Source organism: Miniopterus schreibersii (assembly GCF_964146895.1).
Source record: "Miniopterus schreibersii genome assembly, chromosome: 4".
In the NCBI taxonomy this organism is placed as follows: Eukaryota; Metazoa; Chordata; class Mammalia; order Chiroptera; family Miniopteridae; genus Miniopterus; species Miniopterus schreibersii.
Genome location: NC_138105.1, coordinates 52,390,588 through 52,403,412, shown reverse-complemented (window position 1 = coordinate 52,403,412; position 12,825 = coordinate 52,390,588). Strand labels below are relative to the sequence as shown.

At 43.8% G+C, this 12,825-nt stretch overlaps 1 protein-coding gene across 2 annotated transcripts in view; it reads left to right on the top strand.

Annotated features, from left to right (window-relative positions):
- The first annotated feature begins 11,727 nt into the window (after positions 1 to 11,727).
- The window catches only part of FNIP2 (folliculin interacting protein 2), a 117,514-nt gene continuing 116,416 nt past the window's right edge, over positions 11,728 to 12,825 (top strand). For both annotated transcript variants that reach the window (XM_081134193.1, XM_081134191.1), the window contains exon 1: positions 11,728 to 11,897. In XM_081134193.1, coding sequence (XP_080990319.1) covers positions 11,779 to 11,897 — 119 coding nt within the window. In that variant the 5' untranslated portion in view covers positions 11,728 to 11,778. The remainder of the gene's footprint in view (positions 11,898 to 12,825) is intronic.

Genomic DNA, 12,825 nt, shown 5'->3' with positions numbered 1-12,825 from the left:
AAATCTAGCCCAGCCAGCGTTGCTCAGTGGTTGAGCACCGACCCACGAACCAGAAGGTCACAGTTTGATTCCGGTCAGGGCTCATGCCCGGGAGGTGGGCTCGATCCCCAGTAGGGGGAGTGCAGGAGGCAGCTGATCAATGACTTTCTCATCATTGATGTTTCTATCTCTTGATCTCCCTCTCCCTTCCTCTCTTTGAAATCAATAAAGACATGTTAAAAAAAAAAAAAGGCTGTAGCTCAGCCCTGGCCAGTGTGGCTTCAACTAAGTGTCACCCCATGCATGGACAGATTGTCAGTCAGATACTGTTCAAGGCCCATGAGCAATTTTGGGGCCCTATCCCCAGTAGGTGACACACAGGAGGCAGGCAATGGATGTTTCTCTCTCATCAATGTTTCTCTCTCCCTCTCCCTTTTTCTCTCTAAAAAAAAAAAAAAAATCAATAAAAATATTTTTTTTAAAAACTGTAGCTCAAAGAAAAAGCACTGAATTAGGTTCTGGAGAAAGAAGTGCAGGCTTTGTTAAGCAAGTACTTTGTTAGCCAGAGGGTTGCATGAGGGTGTCTTTATTAAGTCTAGAAAGTGAAGATACTCAGGACTCAATCCCTAGTAGGGGGCATGCAGGAGGCAGCCCATCGATGTTTCTATCTCTCTTTCCCTCTCCCTTCCTCTTTCTCTAAAATAAGTAAAAACATTTGAAAATAAAATGTTTTGTAATTTTTAATGTCACTAAAATAAAAAAAATGATTTCTTAAAGTATGAGGTTTAAAGAAAAACATATGAATCAAAATTGAATTTCTTCCAATCACTGGTAGGTGCCAATGGAATCACATTAACTTTTTTAAGCCACTATATTTATATTTGATACATTGCAGTTGTAATGCACAGGTATTCACTGTGGCAATATGCAGCAATGGACTTAAAATTTAGCTTGTGCTTTCTAATCTATATGATTAATGAGTTTTGTAAAGTGTTTAACTCACTATAACAATCATTAGCTCTGCCTTTGGCCTTAAATAATTAATGGAAGAAAGGAAGAAAGGCAGACACAGAACAGCAATTTTTAAATGTTTTTGGGTTTGGGGCATCCAAGAGAATGTGAAAATTACTGCACATACGTACTGTACTTTGTACTTCATCTATAATTTCAGAGGTTCTGAGTGATGTTTCTCAAAGTATTGTCTCTGAACCATCTGCACCCAAATTTCTTGAGGTTCTAGTTAAAAGTTAAGACCCCTGAGTCCCGCTGCAGACTTACTGGATTGCAATCTCACAGGATCAGACCTAGAAATAAGACTTTTAACAATGTCCACAGGTGAGACTATTTAAAAATAAACTTTCTTGTTTATCAAAGGAAAACCCATACACACACACTCATTGCATCATTTTGAAAGTCAAATAGTCCTAAAAGGTTTATAATAAAAACCAGTAGTCTCCGACCCCACCCTTCCCCCACTCAGTCCCAGCTCTACAGGTTACCACCTCAACTTTTCTAGCTAGTTTCACTGATATTTTCCTCCATATCTTTAAAAATTATATGCTTATGTAACTATTGCTGGATTTGCCGGTGCTCTCATTTTTACCTATTGACTTCCTGCCACTGTGAATAAATATTAGAATATTGCTCCCCTATCCCAGCTCCCCTTTTTTTCTCCCATTCTCCAATATAGTTACATATAATTCTTCATTAAATCAGCAGTCAATGTTACATTATTGAGACTATATAAATATTGTTCACTGAGCCAAGTAATGCGTTGCAGCCACACCTCTTTTCCTGTGCAAGATTTCTTTTTTTTCTGGAGTTAATAATTGCCTCATTTTATCATCTGTTTGGTTTTCCATCTACCTATTGTTAATTTTTTCCCAGTGTTCCAGCATCTCTGCCATACACTTAATAATATATTCTTTATGCTTGAATGCTCAGGGTCCATTTTTCTGAGCTGCCCCTGGAACTCTCTTCCCTTCTCCTCCCTTTGGCTTCCCTGTTTTCTAGAGGTCCTGGGACATCCCTCCCTGCCACATTACAACTTTCCTTGCCTCTTTTCTTTCTAGGATCTTCTCTCTATCTCCATTTTCTTGTTTTAATCCCGTATTTTGCTAAAGGATATCTTCCAGCTTCCTAAGAAAGAATGGAGGTACAATGTCTGAGACTTGGTATATCTGAAAATGTGTGTATTCTGCATTACTTGAGTTATAGTTTATTTTGGTAAAGGATTCTAAGCTGAAAATAGTTTTCCCCCCAAACTTTTAAGGTAGTACTCCGTTGTCTTCTACCATCAGGAGTGGCTAGCAACAACTTGGATGTTATTACAAGTCCCTTTCCATTTTTTGTGATAAGCTTTTTTCCACTAAGAGGTTCTAGAATTTTTTTTCTAATCTAAGATGCTCTGAAATTTAACAATGATATGCCTAGAAGTGTTTTTTTGTTTTTGTTTGTTTGTTTTTAAGATTTTTTACTGATTTTAAGAGAGGGAGAGGGAGAGGGAGAGAAACATTGATCTGCAGCCTCCTGCACGCCCCCTACTGGGTACTGAACCCACAACCCTGGCATGTGCCCTGACCCGGAATAGAACAAGTAACCCTTCGGTGCAGGGGGCAACGCCCAACCAACTGAGCCACATCTGCCAGGGCTGAAGTGGGCTTTTTAAATAATTCGTTGTTTTGGATGCACCCTATGAATAATATAGTGCCTCCTGTCCTTCAGTTCTGGAAATTTTTTCTTGCGATTTTCTCTGCTCTGTTTTCTCTGAGCTCCCTTTCTGAAACTCCTATTAGTAAGTCACTGAATGGATCCTCTAATGTTCTCATCTTTTCTATTTTCTATCTTTCCCAATTTTACCCTTTAGTCTTTTAAATTGAATATTTCATTTGCATCATCACATAAATAATTTTCAAGAGCTCTTTTTGTTTTCTTTTTTTATTGCTTCTCATTTTTGTTTGATAAGCATATCTTCTTTAGTCTCTTTGATGATTTTAATTCTAGTTTTTGGAAGTCTCTTTCTCCTTGCCTTGTCTGTTCCCCCCAGGTGCCTTTCACCCCTGTATCTTCCTTACCATAGTGGTGTTCGTCAAATGTTTAGTGATTCTCAGGTTGCCCTCCATATTTAAGAATGAGACTATAAACCTTTTATTAGAAATTTCCTGCATGGGGTCCTAATGTGTGAAATTCACAAGTAGATGCTCCAGCACCGAGCCAGCTTTTCTCTGGGCTCCCCAACTGCAAATGTCTGGAGAGCCTTTCTCCATTGCCATCCTATTTCTCTGGAGCCTGAGCAGGCACTTGATCCCACTCTTTTGGTCCACTGACCAGTAGTTGCCTGGCCGGGTAGAGTGGGTACAGAAAGGAACCTGGAGCCTACCTGTTTCATGTGCAGACTTTCACTTATCCCTCAGATTTTGAGCCTGCCCGTGACCTCCCATTCAGTCACCTGGCACCTCCCAAATGCTGACTTTAGAGAGTCGCTGAAGGGAACTAGCCCTTATCTTGGTGCTTGGGTTTTGAACGCTTCCTCTCTGCTCAATTAATGACTTCTCCTCCATCCACTTTCCATCTTCCAAACACTTGTCCTTGGCCAAACACTTGTTGAAATCTCTACCTCTCTGCTCGCCCTCCCCTTGTCTTTGTTTCTTAGAGGTTAATGCCTCTGTTGTTCATTTTGCTGTCATTTTCGTGGGTTTTGGAGAAGTGGGGCACGAAAAGGCTGATGCTTGTAAACAAATCATAATTTTAAATTCCAAAGTAATTACTGTGCAACACTGAAGGGTCACTGACTAGAACACAGTTGGTATTGGAATACTGGATGACTGCTGCCTAAATGGGGGAACTAGATGAATTTATGTAGAATTAATGATTTAAGAACAATAAACTATGATGCTTGTTGAACTGTTGACCAAGAGGGTCATCCTTCCCTGAAATAAAAATCCCTATCAAACAAATGCACAAAAAAGAAAAAGGGAGGAAGGAAGAAAGGTCACAAAGATATTAACTGTAGCTATTTCTGTCTACCCCAGTGGCAAGATGGACACATTATTATACTGATCTTTGTACTTTTTTGCATTTTCTAAGTTTTATGCCCAGTGGATCATTACTGTTTGAATGCAAATGAGCATGTGGGAAAGAGCTTCTGTATTTCTCCCAATATCTCACCTATGTAGGTGAAATAAAGTCTATAGTGTCTGAAATATATACATTAATTGAACGAGCTTTTACTGAGTGCCTAGACCAAAGTTACACACCTCAGAGGCATTAATAAATATTAATAAATATTTCCTGAACCATACCCTGAAAAGAAACTATTATAAAATAAGTTCAGAAGAAGCGTCATGTGGGCAGTTTTTTAAACTGAGAAGGAACAGTATCAGAGCAACATTTTTTCATTCAGTTTGTTCAAAAAACAGTATCTGGTGCCTGATATCTCACAGAATCCAGCTATAGAGTTGGAAATGCAAAAATTCATAATCCTCTGTCCCATCCCAGTCTAAGAAAGACTCTACAGTCATGGTATAGTGGGTTCTTGAAAAACACTCAGAAAATAGAGCTCTTGGCATTTTACAATTTATAAATTAATGTATGTTTGGCAGATTTTCTTGGTAATTTACCCAACAGTCATTTTTCCCATGCACCTCCTCTCTGTGTGAGAGCCCTATTTTGTTCTGGTGACTACCCCTCCCCATTGTGATTCAGAGAATATCTTAATTAGTCAGAGCCAATCTTGGTACACAGTATTCTTGCCAGTGAACTTATAACTGGCTATCAATGATCTCTTCTTCCTCCCAAAGTAAATAAGTGGGAAAAGCTCAAGAACTCTTCCTTTTCTAGTGATTACTACAGAGAAGTATTTTCTGATGCTCTACAGGTTTCAGGTAGTAGGGGCTGTGAATTTCATTCTCTCATTGACTCATTCAACAAATATACACTTAAGAGGGTATCGTGTGATACGTATCTTTCTCTGACTGGCTTATTTCACTTAGCATAGTATTCTCCAGGCCCCTCCATGGTGTCTCAAAGGGTAAGAGATCTTCTTTTTTACAGCTGCATCGTATTCCATTGTGTAAATGTATCACATCTTTTCACATGATTTCACTTATATGTGGAATCTAATGAACAAAATAAACTGACGAACAAAATAGATCCAGAGACATTAAAGCATGCAACAGACTGACAAATTTCAGAGAGCAAGGGGTGGGGGGTGGGGTGGGAAGAGATTAACCAAAGAATTTATATGCATGTATGCATAACCCAGGGACAGTGTGGTGAAGGCCTAGGGAGGGAGGGGAAGTGGGATGGAGGGGGTCAGTAGGGGAGAAGGAAAGGAGGGGACATCTGTAATACTTTCAACAATAAAGATACATTTTTTTTAAAAAAAGAAGGTACCATGTGTCAGGCATATTAGTCAACAAGACAGACATAGTCACTGACCTAAAGAACTATATATGTCTAGTAGGAGACAAGGGTGTTATATATGTATTTGTTGGTTAGTTATAAGTGCTTTAAGGATTAGAAAGGGGTGCTATAACAGAAACACTGGAAGGAGGTGGGGTCCTTAATTAAGAATGGAGATTGAAAGAGTCAGGCAGGCAATGTGAGAGGAAGTGGCATTAAATTGATAACTGAAAGATTAGTAGGAATTAACCAGACAGAAAGTTGTTGGTTGAGGGTGGGAGTATGCCTGGCAGAGGAATCCTAGTAGAAATGAAAGCACACCAGTGTAGCTGGAGGATAGCAAAGGAGTGGGAAGGTGATGTGAGATGAGTTTGGAGAGGGAGGAAGGGATCTAATCATATAGAACTTCATAGGCCATGCTATGAATTTTGGATTTTACTAAGTGCAATAGAAAGCTACTGAAAAGTTTTAATTATGGAAATGACATAAAACAATTTACATTTTCAAGTGATCACTATGGCAGCTGCACATAGAATAGATTGGAGATGGGGCTAGAAAGTAACCACTTACAACCTGCTGGTGTTGCTCAGTGGCTGAGCTTCGACCCATGCACTAAGAGGTCGCTGGTTCGAGTCCCTTCCTTATCAGGGCACATGCCGGGGTTGTGGGCTGGATCCCCAGCAGGGGGCGTGCAGGAGGCACCCAATCGATGTTAATGCATTGATGTTCCTATCTCACTCTCCCTCTTCCTTTCTCTCTAAAATCAATACACTTTTTTTAAAAAAGTAACCAATTACCATTATTGCAGAAGTCCAGGCAGGAGATAACTGTGACTTGAACAAAGTGGTAGCATAGAGAGGGAGATAAATGGACATGAGAAATATTTTGGATGGTGAGAGAAAGAAAATTGTCAAGAACGCTTCCTAGGTTTCTGTTTTAAACACATGTGTAGAGGGAGGCATTGTTTACTGAGATGGGGAAATGACAAGAGAAGCACATGTTGGAGCAAGCAAAGACCAAGAATTCAGTGTGGCATGCCTGTGAGAGATTCAGTTGGACACATGAAGTAGACGGCTGGTTATAGAAATCTAGGAGAGGTCAGGATCGGAGGTAAAAGGCTAGATGTCATCAACATATACTTGGCATTTAAAGTCACAGGAATGGGTGGGTTTATCTAGGGAGCAGGAGAGTATGGATGAGAAGAGGAGAGGAGAGAGAAGAGAAACCCTGAGGAAATTCATATTTTAAACGCTGGGGAAAGGCAGGACCTCCAGAAGAGACTGAGGAAGTAGCCAGTAAGTTGTTGAAACTAGGAGGTCTGCAGTGCCAAGGAGTGAGTGTTTCTAAAAGGATGCAGTGGTCATTTGTACTGACGGCAAACACAGGAAAACGTCCCTCGATTTCAACACCACGGAGGTCGTTGATTGCTGTGATGAGATTAGTGAACTGAGTTCTATTGAAATATGAGAAAATCAATTCATAGATTAATCCCGGACCATCAGAATCCATTGGATTCAATTTTATTCTTTTCTGAGAGGTTATAACTCTTTAAAATGACAGATATTTCATGACTTTTATTATACTTTAATTCTTTCCAAAGAAAAAAAAGTAAATCTATTTTTAAAGGCATGTACTAAACCTCATTCTGTCTTGCAATTACCACACGGGGCCACTGGACTCTTTCATAACTTATGAGATCTTAGTGATAGTTTCCTCTAGCTGTAAACACTTTGCTATCTTATCATTCTAGGAATTATTTCAACATTACTCAATAATCATTCCAAACTGTGCTAGAAAGACAAAAGTAATAAGAAAACAGAAGAATTCAGAATTACCTAGAAGGTTGATTCAATAGTAAAATAAATCATCACTATTATATCATCCTTCCGTTAGCTTATGGTGTTGCCCAAAGTACGGCATCATCTTTCAAGAAGGTATAAAAAAACCTGGAGATGTGATCTTTGTAGTTTTTTTTGGTTTTTTAATCCTCACCTGAGGATATTTTTTCCATTGCTTTTCAGAGTGGAAGGGAGAGAGAAAGAAAGGGAGAGAGAGAGACATGGATGTGATAGAGACGCATTGGTTGGTTGCCTCCCACACACCCCCGCCCGGGGTCAGGGACTGAGCCTGCAGCCGAGGTACTTGCCCTTGGCAGGGATCAAACCCTGGACCCTTCAACCCGCAGGCCAACGCTCTAACCACTGAGCCAAACCGGCTAGGGCTCTTTGTGGTTTTTTAAATTAAAGCTTTTATTAATTACTGATGAGAATTCAGAAATTTCATTTTCTTCCCATAAAGGCAAAGAAAAAATTAATAGAGGAACACACTTAAAAAGTATCAGAAAAACCAGAAGATAAATGCAAAAAGACAGATAGAAGCACTCTATATATTAATGATAACAGTGAAATTTATCATTCGAGTGAAATTGTAGATGATGAGTCTTTAGATGGTGATAGCCTAAATAAATTTTCTCAAACTTAAGAATAAATGATTCAACAAAATATATCTAAAAATGAAAAGGAAATATGGTATTCTTATCCAGTTAGCTATTCAACAGGAATTACTTCATTATTCAATATTTTGCAACAAGAACCTGATCTATTCTAAAAAGATATGTATTCTGTCATCTTTTAGGATGTTTTGCATCAAATATATTTGCTATAGTTTGTAAGTCAACAAATGCTAAAGACAATGCGTAAACAAAAGTGACTTGAAGGAAATGCATGAGGTAGAGATGAAAAGATTCACTGAATTGCTCATTCCCAACACCCCAGCTTTATTGAGATGTAACATTGTGTCAGTTTAAGGTGTACAATGTGTTTGAATTGCTAATTCTAACTGGTGTTTATACATTTAAAAATGAAAATGTTTTGCTGTTAAGAAGATGGCTACCCTGTCTTTAACAAAATTACAAGCCATCAAAGTTTTCATAAGTATTCCTTTTGTTGATTCAAGTGTAAGAAGAAGCAAAAATAATAATAAGTTAGAACCACTTTGAAATCTGGAGTCAATATTTACAAGACAATTGTGTTCCTTGTTTATATATGTTAACTGATCAATAGTTGTATCCAAAGGATGTGACCTATTAGTGTAATTTTCCTTCAAATGTAGAAAAATGTAGAAAACTTGACTTTGCTATGTTTAAATTCTCATTAAAATTTATTTTAAAATTATTTTTTACTATAGCTTTAGTGTCTTTGCTTCTTGTAAATGATTTGCAAAATGACTTAAAAATATGAAAAAATAGAGCAGGACTTCTTTATCTCACATAACAAGCCATCGAAGACAGAAATCAGGATCCTCTCTTACACCCTGCTTTTGGCTTCCAATAATAGAAATACCTCATCAAATGGGGGATAGTCAGTTTAGCACGGAGGAATTGTGGCTCAATAAAGTCACCAAGGACACAGCTTGCTTCCACCTCTCTGTTATCTGCGATCCTGGTTTCATGCTCAGGCTAGTACCAAGATAGTTGTAGCATTACATGGAGACATCCAAAGGAAGAATAAAAACCACATTTCTCTTTAAGGGTGAGACAGCTTTTCCCAGAATCACCCCTTTCCCTCCAGCTCCTTTCCCTCTCGCCTCCTTGGCTAGAATTGCCTCACGGGCTCATTCCTGAACGAATACCTTGCGAAAGGAATGGGACTGCACTTAGATCATTCAGACTAGAGGCTGCACATAACGCCAGATTACCCTGAGGCCTGGGGGAGGGACGGACACCTGAACAAAACCGAGGTTCTGTTAGGTGGAAGGGGGTAACAGAGATTAGGTAGGCTAAAGTGGCCGCGACAGGCTAACGGTGGAAGCAAAACTCCTAAAGCACCTGACAGAACATACACTAATTAATTGGAGAGGGCTGTCACCAGGACCCCGATTGGAATACAATGAGTAAGTCATCCCTTTTACCATTCCCGCTTTCCCATCACAGTGTTATTTTGTCATCTCTAAGCATTCAGGATGTTGGTTTATTCCCTCCTCCTCTTGACAGCTGCATACAGGAGCAGCTGGCTGATCTGTTTCCTAAGATGCAGTGAGTGGGATGAGGTGCGTGACATGTACGGCGCTGGGACAGGAGCCACAAGACCAGTGCTGGAGACTCAGGCTATGCAGTGACCAATGGATGACACGCAAAAAAATGAGGTTTTGAAGAGGCCTTGAACAGCCGAGGAAAGAAATGATCCACCTGGGGTGGGAGAGCTGTCTAGAGCTGTCTCCCAGAACCTTGCTGGTTAGGACTTCCGCACGCTTTTAAAATCCAAAACGAGAGCTGTGGCCAGAGCCAGGATGAAGAAGAATGTGGCACTGAGAGGGAGCAAAGGGAAAGAGAGAAGCCGTGTGAGTTCCTTATTTCTCCCCTAACTGAAGTCTGTCCTTAATCATTTCACACGCACACTGTCCCTTTATGTTGCCCAATCAGGACCAAAAGGGAAGAGATGGCTGGGGTAGGGCTGCTGTCGTTATTTTCTCTTTTGGATGATCCTGTGCACTTGGGCTAAGCTGCAACTGAAACAGCCCTCTGGAGGTGAGGGCCAAGGGACACCACGTCAAAATCTTCTTACCCACGCAGCTGCAAAAGCTTGGTAGGCATGCCAAGAGGACGCAGGTTTCAGTCTGGAGAATAAAGACCATTATTTTATTTATATACCCCGGGGATGGGGTAAGGGAGAGTGGTATGTTGCTGGGATGTATGAGCTGGGACCCTATCTTTAATAAAGTCACAGCATTTTAGGCCAATACCTGCTTTGCAGAATACTGACCAAAGTGGCAGTCCTGTGAGGTAGACGCTCCCAGCAAACAGAAAGAGCAAAGTTGCAAATCAGAGTCCTGTGTACACTTCACTGTGTAAAAGGATGATTGCTCACCAGTATGAGTACTTAATCCATCATTTTAACAGTAAAAATCTGAAGGGAAGAAAAAAAGTTTCCATTTCGATCATCTTTCCCTTACCTTTGGGAAATGTCGACACATTGTCATTCGCAGTTTCCTACCAAAGCCAGAAAACCACCCAATAGAAACTGATGATGCAAATTAAAATAAGCCAAGAAGAGATATTTTTTATTACTTATATTTACGGAAATACATGTGTCTTTTTGAGTGGTTTGTCTCTGAGTCTCCACGGGTCTTCCTCTGAACAAGTGAGGATCCAGGTGAGAAACCTCACTGCTAGTGAAGGAGCCAGGAGAAGCAGGGTCATCATCTTACTGGCTTTATTCCCATCATCAGAGAAGCTGGGGGGCTAACCAACGTTATAGGGGGGAGACTGAGACGCTGCTCTGAGCCTGGCGAGGTCTTTCACGCCGAGGGCTTTGGGAGAGCTCTCCACCGGAGGCTGAAGTGGGAATTAAACTCAAACACGCCTCAGAACATCGCCGCCTCTTCCCCAAACCAAGTCCTATCTGCCGTTGATACCAGGTTCTTATGCTCCTTGATTGTTAAATACTATTGGGAAAGCATTTCCTTGTTATAAAATAGCTTCTCTTTAAGTTTCTAAATCTATGTAGTGAATTCCATGTGCTCACTCTCACATGCAACTTTTTATATAACTATGGTATGGTGCCCCAAGATGCCAAACAGAAGCCACATGCTTCCAATAAAAAGTTAAAAAAAGAATTAAAATGAGAAACGGAGAAATCGAATCTGGGTGTAGTAGAAACATGCGAACACCTTGGGTGTTGTGAGATTCAAATCAGTCCAGTGAAACAGCAGCGCCGCGCATTAAACCCTTCCCTCCAGCACGCGCTTTCTATCAACGATCCCTTGCACCTGTACAAAGCGAGAACCCAAGTTCAGGGGCTTTGTCTCCAAAGAACAAAGATCGGCCCAGCCGCTCTCTCGCGGTTTCGAAAGAGCGAAGCCGCCCCGGGCTCCCCCGCAGCCTCTGCACGGCGCCCCCGCAGCAGCCCGCCCCGGCCGCCCGCGCCCGCCCCCGCCCGGCGGCCCCTTTAAGCGCCGCGTGCGCCCCCCGCCCCCGCCCCCCGCGTGCCGCGAGCACGGGGCCGCCCGATCCGGGCCGCGCCTCCCGCCGGGGTTACGTGAGCCCGGGGCGGGCAACCATCAGGCCAATGGCCGCCGCCGGGGTGGCCGTGCTCCTCCCGCGCCGCCGCCGCCGCCGCCGCCGCCGCCGCGGTGGAATTGCGGGCTCCTCCTGCAGGAGATAACTGTCAGCGTGCGAGGCGGCGGCGGCGGCGGGCCGGCTCCGTCATATGACCGGCCGCCGGCCGCCCCGGCCCCGAGCAGAGTTCCTGAGCCGCAGCGGCCCCGCGCTCCCGCAAGGCTGGGCGGCCGCGCCGCCGCCGCCGCGATGGCCCCGCCGCCGCGGCCGCCGCCCCCGGCTGCGCGCTGAGCCGCTGGCCCCCGGAGCGCCACGGCCGGAGCCGCCGCAGCAGCAGCATCATGGCCCCGACCCTGCTCCAGAAGCTCTTCAACAAAAAGGGCAGCGGCGGCGGCAGCGGGGGCAGCTCCGCGTCGGCGTCCGCCCAGGGCCGGGCTCCCAAGGAAGGACCCGCCTTCAGGTGAGGGGGCGCCGAGGGGCGAGGCTGGCGCGGGACCGGAGTTGCTGCGGCGCCCCCGGGGATGGGAGGAGAAGTGGAGGGGCCGCCCGGGACGTCGCCGCCCGTCGCCGGCGCGGGGTCCCCGGGCTTGTCATCGACGGCGCGCCGGAGCCGAGTGTGGCCCCGAAACCTCTGCGCCCGCGAGGGTCCCTCCTCCGCGCTCCTGGCCCCTCCCTCCTTCCCGAGTTGTTCCGGGGGTTCCTGGGCGCGCGCTGGCTCGGCGGCGGCGGCGGCGGACTGGCCGGGATGGGGGCGAACCCCGTCCGCGGAGCCGCCTGGGCGCCTCCGCGGGCGCGGCGCAGCCGTGAGCTGTCATTTTGAGGGCAGCGCCGACCCATTGTGTACGTGACAGTATTTTGAAGTTGTGAAGGAGCAACAGTCACGAGAAAGGCGTTTTCCTTCTGTCTTGCCGTGTATGACAGGATCGCAGACGGACGGGTGAAAGTATGTCGTTTCAACGTCATGTGGAAGGTGGATGCCGCATGATGTGTGGAAAGGGGGAGTGAACTGCTTTTATGAAATGGCTGGGTTTCAGTTTAGCAAAGCTGGTGCATATCGTTAATAACATGCGACCTCGGGACACACACCTCTGCGTCCAAACGGCTAGCTAGCATTTATGGAGCATCGAGGATCTGAACTGCTGGATGTCGATTTCTCGTTTATTTCTCTTAACTGCTGCCCCGTGAGGTCGGTGCTGTTATAATTCCCATTCTACAGAGAAGGAAACTTAAAGTCACAGAGAACTTAAACAGTTTGCCCAGGATCCGCAGGAAATGTTGGCACAGGCTACATTTCCACCCAAGTAGTGAGACCACAGAATCCAGCCTTTAAAATCTCTTTGCTCTTCTGCTTTCAAGGGCTAACTTTTAAAAGATGCCTTAAAATGCAC